The sequence below is a fragment of the Cygnus atratus genome, chromosome 2 (genome assembly GCF_013377495.2).
Source record: "Cygnus atratus isolate AKBS03 ecotype Queensland, Australia chromosome 2, CAtr_DNAZoo_HiC_assembly, whole genome shotgun sequence".
In the NCBI taxonomy this organism is placed as follows: Eukaryota; Metazoa; Chordata; class Aves; order Anseriformes; family Anatidae; genus Cygnus; species Cygnus atratus.
In genome coordinates, this window is record NC_066363.1 from 99,081,455 (window position 1) to 99,102,132 (window position 20,678).

Consider the following 20,678-nt stretch of genomic DNA (forward strand, 5'->3'; position numbering starts at 1 on the left):
CACCATTCTGATGGCAGATTTTGTCCAAAACATGTTTACAAGTTTGTTTTGTTTTGTTTTGTTTTGTTGATTTTTTTTTTTTTATAAAAAGAAAGTGACATTAAGGAACATGTATTATGTAGTAATTCCTAATAGTATGCTCACAACACAATAAGAGGAAATTAAATGTATGAAAAAAAAGCAGAATCCAGACTGGGAATATTTATTCACTACTGCAGTTCTACTGACATCAATGATTGTTCCCAGAAGTAAATGTTCATAGGCAAGTCTTTGCATCAAATGAAGCAAGCTCACCGTATTGCATTTCCTATGTACACCTTCTGTGAAGGACAGGGAAGAGTTGAACATAATAGCATACCTTTATTCATAAAGTTCTGTAGTGAAATTTTGTATACAGTTAGGAGAAACAAGTGGTGTGAATTGCTTGTATTCAGAAACTGGAATATGAGCTAGGTGGCATAAACATGGGCATACTACAAAATAGAAATAAAGTAATTTTAATGAAGTAAATGTCAAAATTCCCTTTGCCCTAAATTTTAAGAGTAAAATATAATACATTCTACTCCATAAGAATGAATTATCCATAGCTCTGTTTTATAGCATCAGGGGTAAGTCCAGTTAACTGGCTGAATAACAAATGCATGTAATTTAGCAGTATGCCAAATAATAGCACAGCATTTATTTTTTCCACAAATTCAGTCACATAAAATATGTGATTTACATGTTTTTCCAGACCAGGAAATTAGAAAGCCTAAAACTGAAAAAAATTAAAAAATAAAAATTAAAAAAAAAAAAGTGCTTTGCTAATTTTGTTACGATGGTCTATCAGTTGTTAGTCTCTGGGCTGGAAGTTTCATGTAACTGCCCACGTAGCTTTGATATCTCCAGGAAAAAGGCTGCAAACACTTTGGTTCCTTCAATGTAGTTGTGTCTGTGAAGAAGGAAAGAAAGAGAATGACGTCCTGTCAGGCCAGTCTGCTGTTCAGTTAGTAGCCTAGTCCAAGGTTTGAGTACATTCAGGCCAGTTTGTGAGACTGGCCACCAAAAAGAACTGACAAAAGATCTCATAAAAAAAACCCACCAATTTATTAGTAATGAGTTTAGCATGTGAAATCACTCGTCAGCTCCTTATTACTGTCCTTCATCATGACTTATTCAGGAGAAGGGTAAGAGGAAAAACACCTCTCCAAAAATGAGAAAAAAAAGTGTTGTGTTCTAACTCCCCATTCATGCCTGTGACGATGGCAAATTTCTCAGAGTCAGGAGCATAATTATCACAGCCAAAAGAAATGGACAGAGAGGTGACTTCATTTTACTCTCTGATGTGAAAAGTACAGATGTGGTTTGCTCTCACACATTTACATTGCAAGGAACAGAAGGATGAAACAGCTTCCTGAAAAAAGGACAAAGTGCTCTGAAATTCTGGATACCCTGGAACTGGCACTCCTTTGCAGGATTCTCAGAGAAAACTGTTTCAGTGTAAAGTATGCTGATTACTGTTGTCTGTAACTGAAAGCGTTGGGGCTAAACCAAGGGGGGAAAAAATCATCTGAGAATTAATTTTAGGATGAGCTTGGCAAAACCCAACTCAGAAACTGCAAGGGCAGCACTCTAATTTTGATATAGTTACACTAGTTTGGCTCGCTGTAATATAAATTACACTTAACCATCAGCCTGAGTATATCTGACTGCAACACTTCAAAATGGATGCTGTGGGGAAAAGTGCCCTTCTACATCATCATCTTTCAGACCAGAGGCAAATTTCACTGGCATGGCAATGAAAACTGCCACTGTGAAGTACTTAAAGATGGAGTAGACATTTCATGAAAAGTACATATAGCAGTATGTGCTACATTTGGAATTCTGCTTTCTGCATGGCAACACAACAGGTTTGCTGGAGACAGTAGTTTGGGACTGTCCACTGGAGAGTAAAGGTTCCCATCCATCAGTGGTTATGTGTGGGTACCAGAAGACTTCAGTTCTACCCCCATCCCTTATAGCACAAATGAATGAATAAAAGAAACCTGCTTATTTTCTCATTTTGGGAGTGCTCCCCAGCATCGGCCGCTCCAATCGGAAACATTATCACCCTTTTCTGCGTTATGGTCTGAAACAGTCTGGCAATAGGAATTGTTGAACCATCCCGAATAAAATCTGGATCTTCTCCAAAAACTGAAATATATGCAAAGAATTAATTAATTTATAAGTGAAACAAAAGATGCTTTCTTCTGTTACCAAATATCCTCAATCTGCTCAATCATGAAGAGCTTCTGAGTAGAAACTGTAGCTAAATGATGTCATGAATCAGTTGCACTCTACAAACCTCTGGCTTTGTAACTGTACATGAAAGAACTAAACAAGCTTTTTTTTTTTTTGGCTATTCCTATTAAATACACCCCAGCTAAGCAAGATGTGGAGGCTGAGTTGTTCTGTCAAAATCAATGACATACATAAGGGTACGTGACCATAACACTGAATTGGGAAATCCCTTTTTTCTTAATGGATGAGCACAGTTTCCCTGCAGACTTGCAGACACATTAAAAACTAAAAAAGAAGAAACGTACCTGTTTTTATTGCCCTTCTTGCTGCTTTATATAGTGGATCACTAATGTCAGCAACCCAGGGTTTCGCACCCAGTGGCATAGACACTTTGAGTTTGTTTGGACTGTTCCTCTTGGAAAACACATTCTTCAAGTGCTCCTCCACCTACAGGGCAAACGCCTTTCAGTTAGATGCTTTCATCTTCTTGAAATTGCTCTTACGAACATCTGAATGCTAGAAACACTCAGTTTACTACTGGGGTTGTAAAGTTGTGAGGTGCTTAGGGGGACTTTAGTTCACACAGTAGAAAGAACCTGGCTTTGGCTTCTTACCTGTTGTTTCACAACTGAAAGGTCCATGTAGGGGACTTGGCGAATTGAAAATTTCCCTATGACTTTTGCTGGAATGACTGTTTTAATTCCTGGTTCGTGAAAAGCTCCTTCAATCCCATGAATAGAGAGTGAAGGATAACGCCACAGGTGCAGAAGTATCTCTTCCTTCAAAAAAAAAAAAGACAAAAAATAGAAGAGGGGAAGAGGGTGACACTGGAACCATTCACAACTGATAGGGTCAAAGTGAACACACAAGCGTTTTCCATCCATGTTGTACTTGGAGACCTCTGTATTTTAAAGATATTTGATTTGTAATTCAAACTAATCCTATCTTTTCATTTTAAAAAATACTATTCCTTTCAGTCAACATTAGTTTCTCTGTAGAAATGTTTAGATTGAGAACAGCTTTTCATGCACAACAAGAAATGTGAAGCACTATTAAAAATATCGTAGCAGTGATTTTTTTAGTGCCAAGTAAGATCAGAGCAACTGATTGACCATCTACGGATCTCAGGGTTTCTACAAGGAGAAGCCTGTGACCAGTTTAGGCAGACCCCATTCAGTTGATACAAGGTGAGAAATCCTTCTAATGAGCAGTTAAAGAGTATGAGAAGTAAGAGGATAATATTCAAGCTGATGCTTTTTTTTTTTTCTGGAGAAGGTAAGAAGGAAAAAAAATAAATAAAAATGAAAGTGCTTATTCTAAAGAAGGAGAGACAGTAAGAGGACACTTTTTTTTTTTTTTAAAGTAGCTTTGTAAGCTGGTCTGTGCACAGAACCCCAGAGCGCTACTCCTTTCTTTGTACTCCATTTTTATGGCATTGGAGCTTTATGTACACGTAAAATTTGCACCACTTCACCCAAATATAGGTAAAGCATCAAAACTCATTTACTGTTGCATTATACTTGTACATTACAGATTATTACAATCTAGCTTAGGCCAATTCAGAAACTTCTTCATGGAAATAAAAGCATTCACATTAGAACTAATACCAGTATAATTATGTTAGTAATAAAAAATGAATCACTCCTCCCTTTCTCCAAGCTGCAAGCCTTTTGCAAAGAGATTTTTCTAAGCCAGCCCTCACCTGCTGTTTTTTATTTAGGAAATAATTTTTTAAATTCTGGCAAAGAAAAGCTTATAGCTTTGGGTGTTTTCTTGGCGTGCTCAACAGACACCAAGATCAATAAACAAAATAACGAATAAAAACCACCCAAAACACACCAGCCTAAGGCTGCCTCCCATTTTTCAGAGCTGAATATAGTTTCTTTCCTACTCCGTAACCTGTATGCAGGGTTTTAAATGCTTACTTTCTTTGGTTGGTTAGTTGGGGTATGGAGGGAGAGGATCTGCAGTACGAGAGAGGGGGAGCCAAACTCTTTGATTTGCTCATTTATTATTCATATTTTGGATAAACTTGCCCAGATGTGGTAGCTTACATTTTGAGCAGATTAATTTAATTTACCTTTTAATGCTCTGTGCTCCTTTATTTTGCCATTGACTGAAATTATCTTTCAGTTTGGCTTTGCCCATAAATGCTATGAATGGGTAATTTAAATTCTTTCTGCTGTTCTTTCATACAGATCTTATTTTACCTTGGTACTGTAGAGGAATTTTTTCACTCCACTATTATTTTTATGTTCCTCTAGATCATATTCAATGGATTCATACAATTTCTTCTCCTCCTCTGTCAGGGCAGCGACACTGTCATAGATTCCAGGGATCTGAATATGACCTGTGGGATCCACAAGGCTGTCTATGAAAGAAGACAAAGATATCATTAAAAGTAGGACCTATTTGTTCTGCTTGGCAATCACAACACCTTTTCCCTTCTACCTAACTCTTTTGAGTTAACCAGATGAGTAACCCTAACAATTAACTCCTAACAACTGTAGGCAGCCATCAGGTTGTCACACTGAATTGATTGCCACATTGAATTGATGTATTTTCATGTTTAGTAAGAAAAGCACTGAGCTACTGTTTGTCGTGGGTCAGCCCAGCTGCCGGGATACAAATCTGCATTAAAACATTAGGTTTTACTACCTGTGTATGTAAAGTAATCCTTAAACATCCTTGATGAGCATCTGAGTATTAGACTGAAAACAGCTCAACAAGCACATCTGGTCTTACCAGGGACATTCCCTTTCTCAGCTGCTGTCACCATAGCTGTGCTGAGATTTGGAAACCTGGGAATCATGCTTCAGTTAGACTTGACTTACTCGGGTCAATTAAGTATGGCACTGATCTTCATTAGCTTGATTGCTAGTCATTCCCCAGCTACTCCTGAGCAATGATGTACGTTATTACCCAGCAGAGCTACCAGGTCCGTCAGCGGCTCGTGAATGATGCCTCCAAAAGTTCCAGAGTGAAGGTCCTTGTCACCACCCTCAACCTGTGCCAAAAACATGGCTTAGATGTAAATAGTCCCTACCTCATTCTTCCGCAGGTATTTGTTTTCCACAGGGACTGGTAGCTTTGCTTTTTTTAACGAGGCCACAAATAAATGGAAAGCTATTATGAGTTTCTATTCGTGAAATAGGAAACATCATGTCAGGAACAATCTGCTCCTGGTAAAGAGAAGATAGGACTTTGTTTTAACCACTGGAGAGAGAAATTTGGTTATCTATACTATTTACAGGCATTTGAAAGCAAGGATCCCTCTCCATTCCCTCTTTTGCTTCAGTAAGATTAAATACATCATAAGTGAAACACTTGCATATTACTGTTTCTAACATTGCAGAATAAATGCAAAAATCTTCATAACAAAGGCAAGAAAGAACCTTACTTGTTTTACATTAAGAAAATATATGTCCAACCTTAATTCCAGATTGCAACAAATAAGAATTTAGAAGCATCTCAAATCACACAGCTTTAGAACAGAGAAAGGCATTTGCTTTATTAAATGGGTTGTTTTTCCAGACACATTTGCATACTCAGGTTTATCTTAAACTATATTTGTGCAACAAACTTGTTTATTCTTCTCTAAACCTCATTAAAGGCAACTGTCTGGTAGCAGGCAGAGATCATTTCTGATGTTTTAATATCATAATTTGTCTTAATCTAGACTTAGACAAGTTGAATCGAGGCTGCTGAGGTTGCTTTGGTTAAAAGCAAATTTTGTTCATTTTCAGACATAAAGGTTAATGTAGATTTTTCCTTTAGGTCCCTAGTTCTTTAATCTTCTCTCTGAATTTCTTTTATGCTTTAAGTTTCCAGATGACAAATTTCTCTTCATTTCGCAATAGCTCACGTTGGCTGCTAAATATACTGCAGTGCGCTGTTACTTGCTTCTGCCAATGGTTGGGAAAATTTTGCACAGCTTTTAAACACAGGGATCCAACTAAATTGAGTGCCTCTAGGCAGAGATGTTGCACTAAGCAGTATCTGCTGCAGAAGGGCAAGAACAGCAGAAGAAATAGTGTTGGAGTGGGGCGGGGAGAGGTGCAGGGACAATGATGCAGGAGAATGGAGTTGATGTGAGGAAGGGGTGATGAGGGAGAGGGACAGGAGAGTAATCGGGGAGGAAAGAGAGCAAGAGGAGAGAGTGGAGACTTCTCCTGAGTGGAGAAATGATGATTGAAGAGAAATTAATGAAAGCAAATTAAGGCTAACTACTGAAATGAGGAGGGAAATCTGCACAAGCAAGGAAGAGTACGAAAGACCTGCATTTATAAATATTCAGCTTCCTCTCAGCCTTTCTCTGTGTGTAGAGACAGATGTGATCACAGGAGCATCACTGCTCACTGGCCAGAGGCCTTGCCAGTTCACATGAACCTGTGTCTCTTACCTCCACAAAGAAGCAGGCGTTGCCCCGAGTCCCATATGTGAGGGCAGGCTTCTTCTTGCCGAGCCAGAGGTTGTCCGAAATCACAATGTAATCAACATTTGAGAAAAAGCACTGTTTCTCTTCTTCAAGTAGCTTCTCTAGCCCCAAAGACCCTGCTTCTTCCATACCTTCAATAATAAACTTGAAGTTTACTGGTATAGCCTGAATGAACAGCAGAGAGGTCTGGGTAAGGAACAAGCACTTTCAAAATTAAAAAGGAATGTTTAAAAAGAAAAACCAGACTGACTTGCAGTATGCAATATATTAGGAAAAGAGAGACATAGGATATACATCTTGTTTCAATAGAAGGGGTATTGATAGATACACACATACAGTTTCCCATCAAAGTTTGTTTTTCTCTATGTTTTTTTTTTTTTTTTTTTTTTTTTTAAGGAGAATGTAAAAGCAAATGCCTTTTAACTTCTGTTTCCAGAAAACTTGCTAGTCTGTCATGGGATTTCTCTTTGGTACTATTAAATACTTTAATTGCTTTGGAAAATCTGTGTAAAGGCAATGGCATTTTCACAGAATGTTCCCAGCCTCTTGTATTCCCGCTACTAGTGCCCATGTGGGAAGCACTGGCAAAGGTCCACTGCTGTTGTTTTCCCCACATGTTACCTATCGCCAGGGGTAGTCACCTGCTGGTAAAAATGCTGCTGGTGATTCCCTGATAGTTGTCTTTTTGGCACTCATGAATCTGTAGGCCTGCTAGCTCATAAGGATGCATTTCCAAGAGTAACAAAGAGAACTTTTATTATGGAATAGTGAGAGTTGGAAATGCTGACATGTCCCATAGGAGAAATAAATTTGAACTTAGCTTCCCATTCCAATTCATTTTCTCATTGCAGGCTTTAGGATGCTTTCTGTTATAATCCAATTCTCAGATTAAACCCAGGAACAAACGTTTAGAGTTAAATGAACTTGTGCTATGGATGGGTTCACTGGTGGTTCGTCAAATGGCCCCAGAAAATTTAGAAAAACAATTCGTGTATATTGCCTGATGGCCTGTGCTGTTTTCTAAGGGAAGATCCCCAAATGACTAATATTTCTTTTTGTTTACTTGTTAAAAATGACAAAATAGCTATTAGTGATTTGAAAAAAATGGAAAGCTGCAGAAAGACAGACGTCTGTCTGTGTTTGTATATTAGGGGCACCAAGGTAAATTCAGTACTATTGATACAAGAAGACCATTAGTTTTCCAGAGGCTGCACAAAGTCTTTAAAAGCCAAGACTTGCAACTCAACTGTGCCATGTCATAGCAGAGGCAGAAAACTGTTTTACATTTATCTAACAAAATGTACTGTGTAAAATCACCCTAAAGGGTGTTCGCTGAGCGAGTAACAAACTTAGAGTATATGTTGGTTTAATTTTGCACTGGGGATAAATCTACCACAAAAGTATTAAACATTCAGATTTAATGATAACTGTGTTGGCCATTGTAGAGTTTAAGCAAGAGTTTGATTCTTAGACCTATGGCAGTCTCTAAGCAAATATATTTGTACTTGGTTAATGCACCCACTCAAAGCATTTTCATTGATAGATCTATTGTTGAAAGAACATCCCATTAGGAATAAGCATTTTAGGTGCTTTCTTTGTGCATACACAAACTGAAGGTAACTTACAGATAGCCAAGGCCGAAGATCAACAGAATTAAACAGTGCAGATGAGACTTCATCACCATTCCCTGATATGTTATTTTACCATTTTAAAAACTATCAAGAAAATAGGGTATCAAAGCTGTATAACATATGTAATATAAATTAAATGCTTCCCCTAGTTTGTTTTCCTTTGCAGGGCAATGACAGCAAAACCATTTCTACATTGCATAAAGGCTACTCAATATAAAAATACTTGAGTATGTATTTGTACTGGAGTGGAACCAGTGCCCTGGATATAGCATTAGAAATAAGCTGATATTTCAAAATACACATAGTCTGTTGGGGCAGAGAGGTATTACCTATGTCAAAAGAAGGTAAATGCATTCCTCCAGAGAGGTACTATAATAATAACTAAATAATTCCTCACTGATACCTACTAATTTCAAGGCTCTAAATGTTTCCACTGCATTTATCCAAGCTAAGACCGGTCCTTTATTATCTGTTGCTCCACGGCCATAGAGATTTCCTTAAAAAAAATAAAAATAAAATAAAAAAGATGAACGATTTCAAGCAATCTTTGAAACTCCTCTAGTCACTTCAATGCAATCAGAAAATTCCTGTTGCCACAGAAGCTGTAAAAGAGGTGTGTCAAGAGAGGTGTCAACAGAATCAGAATTTCATTGACTTGTTACAATGAAGGCGGTGGTGGTTTCCCGGTGGACTGGTATACTTCTTTTTCTTTTTTTATATACATCATACTGTGGTTTCTGCTACATGCCAATTTCTGAGTTCCACTTTTGTTCTTAAGAGCTGTTTCATAGAATCATAGAATCATTAAGGTTGGAAGAGACCTTCAAGATCATCTGGTCCAACCATCACCCTACTACCAATGTCACCCACTAAAACATGTCCCTAAGCACCAGGTCCTACAGGTATAGGTACAGAACATTTTTTTTTAGCACTCAACATACAGCTATATACAGGAACAGACTTTGGTTTCATGTACAGCAGTATATACCTATGGCAATTCCCACTGGAGGCAGAAGAGTTACCCCAATAAAGGTGTTTGGAACCAGTCCCAGCAGATGGGAAACGGTGACTTAATGGTTATAGTACCAGGATCTCTGGGCTCTTGGCCTTACTCATCCTTTAACCCGCCATCCAGCATTTGTCTTCAGTGAATGGAGCTTTCCATGCTCTGCTGATTGCGGGGGAAAGATTGCTACATGAAGAAGGGCCTGACCTTCTTCCACCCAAATGCTCCTAAGCTCCAGTGTGGTGGGTGGAGGTGCTCAAGGATTATGAAGCAAGAACAGAAAGGGTGAGGAAGGGCAATGGTTGATCCAACAACAACCTTAAAGCAGAAATGGACTATCTAATGAACACTCTGTAAAGTGACATTAACCTCATATGGTTTTTCCACACCAAATATTAAGCAGTCTCACCAGTCACAGCATGACATCAAGATGTAAAGCTGCAGGATTTATCCCATAGATTTCCATGGGAGAAGTGCTCATGCTGTAGTTAAGTGTACGAGGAAATTCCTCCTACTGGAGATCCCAGAGTCACATATCCAAATAATGACACAAAAACTATGACCAGGTACACACCATCGATTTCGGTCAATGTGTAAGGGTCAGTTTTCCAGCCATCTTCCTTTCTGGCAGGCTGCACATCCACGTGGCCATAGAAACAGACAGTGGGGTTTTGTGGATCCTTGCCAAGCTCCCCAAGAATAACAGGCGGCAGTGGGAGGTGCTGGCCATCAGGAAGCTATAAAGTAATATTAAAAAAGCAATGAAGGAAAAAAACAAACCTTTGAAAACTTGCAAATGTCGTAAGAAGAACTGGAATTCTCAATTTTGAAAATGTTTCTGCCTACTCAGTTGGCTCTAATTTGATCAGGTCCTTAAATCTGATTTTGAATCCAAATCTAACCAACCCAGAGGAATTAAGATTTTCTCCACAAATGCTTAGGTTGTGCCAGGGCTTTATGGAGTTCTTCTAATGTTGCGCTGTCATAAATGCACTCTTTAACAAACTTTTACTTCCCAGCAGTAGAGAAGACAATGTCAACTGTGTGCTATGGTGACAAAAGCATATGCTGTGGCATTAAAATAGTCAAAAGCCACACAGAAACTCATGTGGGGTTGATTTTCCAACAGACAGATGGCAGGAGGCCTGCAACTTCAAATAACAAAACAAAATAAAGTTTTCCTGGCAGGATGCAGAAACAGCCATTAAGGAAAGTTTTTTAGGTTGAGGTTCCAAACTAATCGCATAATTCGTAGGTATGCAGAACAGATCTCCACGTTGGCCGAAAGAGGCTGGGTGTCTCACAGAAGCAAGAAATAGGAAGTAAATAATGTGTATACTCCCTTGTATTCACAATAATATCGGTCTGTATCGGTCTGTTGCAATACCAAAGTATAGCAGCTTCTTGCCCAGCAATCAAAGGAAAAAGTCCGTTTTGTGAAACAATATTTTGGCCCTAGACAGAGATGTATCTCTGGTGTCTGCTCCAACAGCAGGTCATCCATTCCTTGCTGTTAGAGACACAGGCTGTTGCTATATAACTTGTCAACCATAATTGCACTTGTGGTCTCCTAAGTCTGCTGGTAATCAGTGTGAGGAGGGGCTGAATTCAGCAGGTATCATGTGGCTGTGGGACTATTGATAAATTGTCATCTAGCTACCAAAAATACCAGTAAGTCATAAGAGATATATGCATATACATAGCATTGAAAGTAGTAGGCAGAACATGATATACGTGCAGGTATGACATTTTAAATACAAGAAAAGGACAGGCACCTGATGTGATCCCAGGTTTACTGAATTAACAGTGGCTCCCAAAGCTGCAAGTTTGCCTGCTGCCAACGCCATCATTCGTATGACTTCTTTCCTCAGGGCTGGTTGCACAGAATCGCTTTCCACAGCCACCCATTCCTTGAGATCCTGTGCAGGAGAACAAGTACAGCTAAATAAGACAATTAGTCTAAAACCCAGGAATCTGTGGATGGCCTGTGGATATGTAAAGCTTCTTATTGGAAGACGGTTTCCCTTCCATCCTGTCACAGCAACATCATGGAAGCTGTATTTTTCTACCTGATAAAGGTTTGCCAAGAGCCAGGATCCCCTTTCTTGTGCCTACAGTGTACACATCAGCTCATCAGAGCCCCCAGCACATCATCAGAGCCCAATGCTGTCACTTCTCTGCAGAGCTCCCTTGCAGACAGAAGCAGGAGCTGCAAGATCTGGCTTGCTTCTCCCATTCGGGTGCATTTTGACCCAGTGGAGCCTTTCTGTGCCCACACCTGGAGGGTACCCACAGCCAACTGGTGTATGGAAGTCCATGCAAATCCCACTTCCAACTAAAGTATCCCCGGTACTGACTGTCCCCTTGCAACCTTGCTTAGTGGCACACCTGATGCCAGATCCCAAACCCTGCTGTTACCTTAGTGGCAAATGCTCATCTGGCATGTGGAGCACAGGCCTCCGGGACATTACAGCTGCCCTCCAGCCATTTCCCTGCAATAAAGTTCTTACCTTAATGAAATCGCTTTGATGCAGATCAATGTACTGGAAGATCTCAGTCTCCAATGCTGAGGAGGATGGGGAGGACATTCCTGCCTTAAAGAGCAGCTCGAAGATGAGGTGGACAGTATCTGAAAGTTAAAGATAAAATTCAACATTAGAGACATCCTGCAATTTGCACTTCTGTTCATTGCTGAAAACCATAGACAACTGCAAAACACTGAGCCTTATTTATAAGTCTCATTTAATTCCTTCAGGCCATGAGAAAGGATGCGTGAGACATTTTACCACATAAAGTCTGAAATCAATTCATAACTAATTTTCCGAAAGAAAAAGAAAAAAAAAAAGTGGGGAAAAATGACCAAAGAGTAAATAGCTTTACAATTTCTGCTTTATAAGGAGATAAAGGGAAGTATTTTCTAAAGAAATTTTTGCTGCATCATTTCTCAATGCACAAACCTCACACTGCACATTCTGCAAAGGCAGCTGCAGGGGAAGACTTGCAAACACCAACACGCACCATCTGCCCAGGGGACTCATCTTTCTTCCTCTTCATTTCCAGAAAGAGAGAGAAAAATGGATTCACTGACACACGTTGTGTGTTTCACATGAATAAGGGACAGCAATCCCAGTGCAGGAGAGTAGCTCCAGCAAATAGCTTCTGCAGTTGAATAAGAACAGCAGCAATGCCAAAACACTTGATAAGTGCAGAAGTCATTTAGTGCTTACAAACCTCTCTGTGCCTTGTTTTTCACAAGATGAGTGAAGATTTAAAAGCCATAGTATTTTGGTGCTTTTCTTCCTTTCTGCAGTTTTCCTTTCTTGTTTCCCTGAAGTGCCTGCTGTAGTTCCTGAATCAGTGTTAGCCAAGTAATACGTAGAGGGTGGGGCTAAGTTCAGAATAGCTGCTGTATTGGGCTGTGCAATGGGATGGATCCCAAGGTCAAGACCCAACATGCTGACTTTAAAAATATTCTATGCTGGGGATGAAACGTGCAGTTGCAGGTCTATACCTAACTCCTTAATTCTGATGCATCGTTAAGATGATAGTCTATAGCAATAATAATATTTTCAATTATGTTTCTCTGACAGAGAAGGAAGATGGAAAACCCATGTTATGAACAAGAGGAGGGAGAGGAAGTAAGAAGAGTAGGGGAGTGGAAAGAAGAACTGGGTTTATTCCACCTGGGAAACAAGCACTCCAGCTTGGTAAGGCACTCCAGCACCCAGTGACATGGTGTGCTTCCAGCAATGGACACAGCCAGTTTTATTGCAATGGTACTTGAAATGTGCAAAGATTAAAAAAAAAATAAAAAAATAAATAAAAAATCTAGGGTAAGCAGGCTCTTTTAACCCAGTCAGGTAGTTCATCTCCTATACTCAATTACTCCAAAGAGTCTGGAGGTTTGATCTTTAAAATCAAACTAGAGCCAGCAAATCTCTAAGCAAAAAACCACTTTTGTGGTTCTACTGTTGACCTAAAAGCCTGCAAGACCTGTTTTTAAACAGTAAGGTGTTTGTCCTCTTCTCAAAGCACATTTACCTGTAAAAACTGCAGATCAGTTTTGCTATAGAGACAAACGAGACAAAACAGCTTTGTGAACACTCTCTGAAACACTGCCTCCATCATAAACTCTGGGAACTTGGTGAAGGACAGGTCTAGAAGTTGAAGAGCGATTATGGAGATCCTGGCTGCATGAAGTTTAGGCTGCATTTTCCAACCTTTCCTTGCAAGCAAGGTTACATCTACCCTGCCTGTGACACAGCTCGCTCTATGAAGTAAAGCTCTGAGAAGCCCCAGTGCACTAGATCTAATCACCAGAGTCCAGTTCCTGACGCCCGCTGACACTGGAAGGACTGGTGTTGCAAGAGACCAAATGCCAGTTTCACAGTAGAGCAAAGCTGCAAAGCACAGATACAGAGGTGATTTGTTGATTGAGACAACACAAATCCAAACCTAGGGGATTTTAAGGGTGGAGATATTAAGCACTGAAACATTACATGACACCAAGCTGAGTGGTGCAGTTGATACAACAGAAGGAAGGGATGCCATCCAAAGGGACCTGGACAAGCTGAGAAGTGGGCCCATGTGAACCTAATGAGGTTCAACACGTCCAAGTGTAAGGTGCTGCACCTGGGCCGGGACAATCCCAGACATGAGTACAGACTGGGAGAAGAACTCATTGAGAGCAGCCCTGCAGAGAAGGACTTGGGGGTTCTGGTGGATGAAAAGCTCAACATGAGCCAGCAGTGTGTGCTCGCAGCCCAGAAAGCCAACTGCGTCCTGGGATGCATCAACAGAGGGGTGGCCAGCAGGTCGAGGGAGGGGATTGTCCCCCTCTGCTCTGCCCTTGTGAGGCCCCACGTGGGAGTACTGCATCCAGGTCTGGGGCCCCCAGCACAAGAATGGTTTTAAACTAAAAGAGGAGAGATTTAGATTGGAGGTTAGGAGGAAATTCTTCACTTAGAGGGTGGTGAGGCACTGGCACAGGCTGCCCGGAGAAGCTGTGGATGCCCCATCCCTGGTGGTGCTCAAGGCCAGGCTGGATGAGGCCCTGGGCAACCTGGTCTGGTGGGTGGCGTCCCTGCCTATGGCAGGGGTGTTGGAACAGGATGGTCTTTAAAGTATCTTCCAACACGAGCCATTCTGTGATTCTGTGATTATTTAAGTGTTAAGATGTTCTGGGGTGGGGTGGGGGGAGTGATAATCAAAGTACCACCTTATTTTAACCGGCAGCAGGTCTGAGGAGAGCGAAGGTTGTCTTTATGCTGATCTTTATTGCAGACATCATAGCTTCCCTCTCAGAGCTCCTTAGGGAGCTGGTCCCTACATGGGGAGAATAGGATGGGTCACAGCCTGTCTTCACAGCAGAGGTGCTCCAGCCCTCTGGTCATCTTTGTGGCCCTCCTCTGGACTCACTCCAACAAGTCCATGTCCTCCTTATATTGGGGGCCCCAGAGCTGAACACATTAATGGTTGTTAAAGTATCCATGTTCATATAATGAGTAAGTTTTGGTTTCTCCATCATACGTTATTTTCCCTCTCTCTTCAAATATTCAATTTTTCTGAATTCCATGCATTTTCTTTCTAAAAATAATGAGTACATAGTTTGCAGCTTAGAGTGACTTGATGAAATGCAGTTCTTTTAATATTACATGAAGGTCAGAATCACAAAAAGTTGCTTTTACGTGGGGACAAGTGCTATGGTGATGGTACCCTCCTCTGCTTATGTTACATGCAAATGACCTGGAAAGATGCAGACAAGAGACATATGTCTTCAAGTCATGTTTCATTAGCTTTTAAGCACTTAAGAAAAAGAAAGAAGGAAAATTAAACACTGTGGAAGGAAAAAAACAAACAAAAAAAAAAAACAAACATTCAAGCAAGCAAAACATCCTAGAAATAAATGAAATAATTATTTGAGATTTTCCAGAGACGGACTTCAATAAAAGTTTATAGAACATCACAAAAATGGTTGCTTTCATAACAGAGACAAGCATGACCAGTGGCAAAGTTCAGAAAATGAGTGCAAGGAGATACTTACTCAGTCCTCTGAAGTAGCAGGGCACACCAAACGCTAACAAGTCAAACAAGAAATTAGGTAACAGCTATATTGTGCTGCAGTTCATGGAGGGAGGGAAGCAGCACGTCAATGCATTGCTCATGCAAAAACAACGCTGATGGAAAGCATTTGGACAGTATAGGGAAAAGTTTGTGTAAGAAAGGGAGTCTGATAAAGGAGTAGAAAGATTTCAGGCAAGGCTAAAATAGCTCAGAGTTGCAAGGAGGGGAAAAACAATGTGAAAGGGTGATAAAGCCTGCAAAAGAAAAAACATCAAACAAAGACTTCAGTGTTCAATTTTGAGTGTATTTGATTTGTTCTCATTCTAAATTGCAGTTGCTGCCTTACGGAAAAAAAGTAATAAGACTATTTTTAGAAATAATGTCTGACAGTCACACAGTTTCTCTTCCTTCATTCCTTTGCAATAAGAACATTTTGTGTCTCACTTCCTTCCATCTCACTAAGTACTGTTAAAAGAAAACTTAGCGTCCTTAGGGGATGATTTAATAAGAAATTTAGGTTGATTTTTTTAACCATGATGAATCTGTGATATATCAGCTAAGCTTACAAAGATTCAAGAAGCAGCTCCTGAATGTGTTTTACTGCCCTCCTCCCCCTTCCTGGCACGTATATGTCTCAGGTTGCAGTCCTCCCTGAGATGCTGAGATACAGCATTTGATTGGGGCGTGGGGAGGGATTGCCAATGAAAGTTGAACATTTTGCAACCAACTCATGGGAAAATAAAGTCAGAAATCACCTAGTTTGCCAAAAATATAAAGAACAATTGACATAAAAAGAAATAAAAATGCATATGGTGGTAGGAGCTAACTGATCAAACTGGTGGTAGTGGTCTCCCTCAGAAGAAACCTTCCCTCTACGGAAATGGCATTGGGGAAGATAACTGAGATACCCGGGTTTTTATTTAACTTCCTTTAACAACACTCACTGATAAGTGGCCTACCTTTGGCAGAAGCAGGCAATCAAGCCTCCGTTGCCTCTCCAGCTAAGGGAGTGAGGCCCTGAGAGGTGGCGGATCGAGGCGGCAGCTCTCGAGCCAAGCCCTGACCATGAGCAGTCGCTGGAGCTGTAACGACCAGGAGCTGCAGAGGTCTGGACACAAGCACAAAGCCTGACCACAGTTGGAGGTGGTTAAAGAAACGGCATCGTGCCCAGCAAGCTGTGTGACAGCAAGGATTGGGTTTGGTGGAGAGCACAGGTAAAACCTGGCAGTGCTGGCAGATGAGGGTGCAAGCCCCAGCAGCCAGCTCTGGAGGAGTGTTGCAATCGGAGCTGCCTCCAGGGCGTTTCAGGGAACGGCAATGACAGACACCGCACTTCTTGATCAAGTTGACCCCTCAGAGAGAAAAACAGGACCACAGCGCTGCTTTGCTCTATTGTGGATGATATTAAAGAAGAAAATCCTCACCTCTTTGTGCCCTTGTTTTGCAGCTGCTGCTATGGCTGGTGATGAGACTCTGAGCTGGAAAGGTCTCCTCTGCCACCTGCAGAACAGGGATATTTTATCTCCGTTCACCGATGTGTTCTGCAGTTCTGAAGGGCTACTTGAGAGTTAAAGATTAACTCTTGGTTTAGACGTTTAAATCTGCTTCTCTATCATATAATAATCCAAGCAGGATATCCAAATCACTACCACACCAACTCAGTAGAACTTTTCCCATTCCCTTTCCTCTTCCTTTCCTCTCTGGCCATTCTCTGGAAGTGCCAGATCCTAGCAGTAACCTCAGCATCAGAAAACACTCAGGCAATGCTGATAAGTATTGCTGCTTTACAGAGGTATTTTAGAGGAGATGGATTTTGTTGGTTGCTTTTATTTGGAAAATGGAAAGGAAAAGTGTAAATTTCTCTAAAGGGGAAAGATTTCTCCCAGGCAGCAATATTTCACTCTTCGCCCACTGAAGAGAAATAACTCACTGTTTTTCTAATAAATTTTTCTGAGCTTGTCTGCTCATTGGTCTGCAGTCAGATAAACACTGGTTAAGAAGATCCTTGCTCTTTTCATAGAAAAAAGGTTCATAGGAAAGAATAACAGGAGGTACAGATGAGTGCTAGCATGTAAGCTGAGCTACTAGTCTGGTTCTTAATGCCCCTAAAACACAGCAAGTACCAAAAGGAAAACCACAATACACATAAAGAATATTTACTACATTCTGACTTTCTGGGTGTTGTACCTACTTAGATGTGGATATTTTCATCTTTTCGATGCCATATCTTCCATACAAGAGGGCCTCTGAACTTATAGCAAATTTCTCATTTTAGGTGCTGTCCTTACACTTCTTCACCCATTTTGAAAGTGCTGCTGTCCCCATGATCAGATTCAGTACTAACATTTTGTATTAACAACCATCAGTCTTGCAAGCAAGGTCCTATCCCAGAGCATTACAAAGACCTTTCATTTAAGTATTTTTTCATTTGTTTAAGTATATAAAGCTCATTTGCAAATGAAGTACAAAAGTTGGGGGGAAATTAAATGTTTATTTGCATTTAAAATATTTCTATTTTTACATAAATCCTGCCTTCCTTTACTTTACAACTGTTTCTCACTGGAGTTACTCCTGACTTACAATACTAGGTGTAAGACTACAAATAGGTCAACTAAATTTGTAGTCATTTAACTGCCGATTTATCACTTTATACTACTGAAAAACAATATGATTGCTGGGAGGAAGAGTGATTATTACTTTGTAACTTATTATTTCATTGCTAATTGCTCCTTATTTTATACCTTATAACTTGGAACAAGGTTTAGAGTCCACAGTGTAAGAGAGTTATTGTTTGATGGTCGTTATCCCATTTATGGAGTATCATAAACATTGACAACATTGTTGAGAAGCCTTTCTACATACGGGTGGTTTTATCTCCTTCATAAAAACACTGTGATGGTAGCTTATTAACTGCAAAAAAGGCTAACCTATGAGGACAGGTGAAGAACTCTACTCGAATAGTTTGGCTAAATGTTGACACGGATACCTTCTCCTTGGAATACAGTAAGAGTTTAAGCAGGAAGAAATTAGTTACAGGAAATTAAGAGAAGAACTAAAACAGCAGGATAAAGAAAAGGAGCACTGATGTTTTTGTTTCTCTTGCCCTTTGAAAAGGTAAGCTATCCAAGGCAGAGATGGTCTCCTGCTTTGAGTTTCTCTTACTACATTAGGACAGCAGCCTCACTCGTTAACAAAGTGTTGATGCAAATAAGAGTAACTTCATTTCAGTGGCACTTCAGCAAAACTAGTGTGCCTTAATTGTTACCTTAATTAAAAGTATCTTAACTAATAACAGTAGTAAGTTTGAGCGAGCAAATACATACGAAATATGCTGTGGGGAGGAATACTTCATTGGCAGAGAAATTATATGATGGTTTTCAGCACTACCTGTCACTCTCTAAGCAATTACCTCTAGCTCCAGCCGGCTATTTTTCATTTCTTGAAGGTGTATTTCAGGAGAAGTGGGAAGATATTGTAATGTCATAATCAGTGGTACCTGGTTATTATTGCAGCCTACTGTCATTTCTCAATATACCGCCTCCATAAAACTGAAATTATCCTTGTCTCCTAGTAGTGTAAATGTGGAATGGAAAGGCCCCTCCACACAACTCCCCAAAATATCTCTCCCTTTCTAGGATTTCTGTGTCTGCTCCCTGTGTAGCAGCAGCAAGCCCTTCCACCTCCTCACTCCTACCCATTTCATACTGCAGTTTGAGGAGAATTTCCCAGCCATCATCTTTGGAGATGATCCTGACTGATGCCAAAATCTGAGACCACAATTTAAGCAGTACTTCCCACTGCAAAAAGCTGTCAGACAGGGGAATGGGATTGCACTGGTAGGGAGGTGAAGAATCCTGAGACACTGAATAAACAGTTGTTACCGGAGCATTGATAATCCCACCTGGGTATGGCTCTGGAAGGAGGTTAATTTAGGAAAAACCTTCATACCCAGGCAACATGTCACATAGCACTTCATGAAGGTTACAGACTGTACTCCGTGTGAAGCAATGATGCTTAGCACCTTCCAGGAACAGGGCCACCAAGGTTCAGGACACTCTGAAACACCATGTTCTCATCACATAGCAGCCAGTTCAGCAAGCACTTTGTACACAGATTTCTGAGTATGCGGAGTTTAAATGACAGCCCGGGGAAGAACAAACAAGTCCCTGGTCAAGCATCTTTTCCACTTCAGTGCACTGAATGCCAGGATAGGAGACACTCTATTTTTTCCAAGAGCAAAACTGTAAATTTCTTTAACAGTTATGCAGAAGTATTTTCAGATATTAATCACACTGAAGTGATGGCAAGAGGTTATTCCAGTCTTGATATCCTTCAAACAGCTTTGCTAAGCCAAACCACAGCAGCATTCCCCTGAGGGTGATTAACGCCCTCCATGCAGGTGAGGCTCTTACCCAGTAGATAACTCAGTCATACCCAGACAGGAGCTACGCAGTGGCTAGAGTCAGAGGCTGGCTTTACGAGTTTGTGGCATTAGTTTGATGCTAACCATGCAGAACGTGTTTAGGCAGCTCTTCGCACCACCATCTTCCAGAAAGAAATAGTCTGTGGGGCCCGGGAGTCAGCAGTAGCTGAGGTGGTGGTGTGCACCGTGCCCCTCTTCCCCCATGCCTTCAAGGCTGGAGTACTGAGGCATTAACCCCCTGTGGCACTTTGCTGATGTCCGTGTGCTGACTGGGTGTCCCAGAAGCAGCAGCCTTTGAAGAAAGCCTGTGAGTGTTTTTCCATTGCAGCCATCCCATCTTTGAAGGCAACTTGTGAGAATGCCAAAGCAAGCAGACAGGTTCTTTTGTTAACAAATAAGATTCACTCTAAAATAGCTTAAAATACAAGAACCGTTCATACACGAATGAGTATACATACACATGTATATGCATATGTGCATGCAAACACAGCTTGCATCTTATGGCAGCAGATGTTACTGTTGGAAGGTCTGTGTGGCTGTAACCTCCCTGAGGAGAAGCATGAGATATTTCACAGCACCTCTCTTCTATCAAAGTGCCCCTGTTTATATTAAGGGTAAAATAAATGCTGCTAGAGCCCAGAGCAGACGTGCATGTTAAGTTGAGTCTCTGCACCAGTGATGTGTTATGCAAATCACGCCATCGACGGCCCATTTTTGTGAAAGATGTGATATCATCTCAACAAAAGCAAAGAGACAGATAATTACAAGACTGGTGCCTCTGGTTAGAAAACTAATTCATATCTAGACACCTTATTAAATGCCTGCACGTCGGCTCAGGCCTGCTAACAAGTGAAGTGG

The 20,678-nt window shown here is 40.7% G+C and overlaps 1 protein-coding gene across 2 annotated transcripts; it reads right to left on the reverse strand.

The window, feature by feature from the left end:
* Positions 1-208: 208 nt before the first annotated feature.
* Positions 209-15,566, reverse strand: CNDP1 (carnosine dipeptidase 1). Of its 2 annotated transcripts, none has more exons than XM_035550541.2 (12): positions 15,378-15,566; positions 11,845-11,963; positions 11,110-11,253; positions 9,909-10,071; positions 8,736-8,824; positions 6,662-6,862; positions 5,182-5,266; positions 4,470-4,630; positions 2,874-3,038; positions 2,565-2,706; positions 2,025-2,172; positions 209-931 (listed from the first exon to the last, which is right to left on the reverse strand). In XM_035550541.2, the coding sequence occupies exons 2-12, from the start codon at positions 11,920-11,922 to the stop codon at positions 826-828; spliced, it is 1,482 nt and encodes a 493-aa protein (XP_035406434.1). In that variant the 5' UTR covers positions 11,923-11,963; positions 15,378-15,566; the 3' UTR covers positions 209-825. The 2 variants fall into 2 exon arrangements, with proteins under 2 accessions (XP_035406434.1, XP_035406435.1); XM_035550542.2 differs by lacking the exon at positions 15,378-15,566 and adding an exon at positions 12,566-12,601.
* Between the last annotated feature and the right edge of the window lie 5,112 nt (positions 15,567-20,678).

Excerpts from the sequence above, each read along its gene's own strand:
- CNDP1 (XM_035550541.2), bottom strand. The coding sequence starts at position 11,922 with ATGTCCTCCCCATCCTCCTCAGCATTGGAGACTGAGATCTTCCAGTAC. Across the intron at positions 6,863-8,735 it reads CATTTAGAGCCTTGAAATTA|GCTATACCAGTAAACTTCAA; the intron begins GTAGGTATCAGT and ends CTGTTCATTCAG. Across the intron at positions 5,267-6,661 it reads ACGCCTGCTTCTTTGTGGAG|GTTGAGGGTGGTGACAAGGA; the intron begins GTAAGAGACACA and ends TTTTTGGCACAG.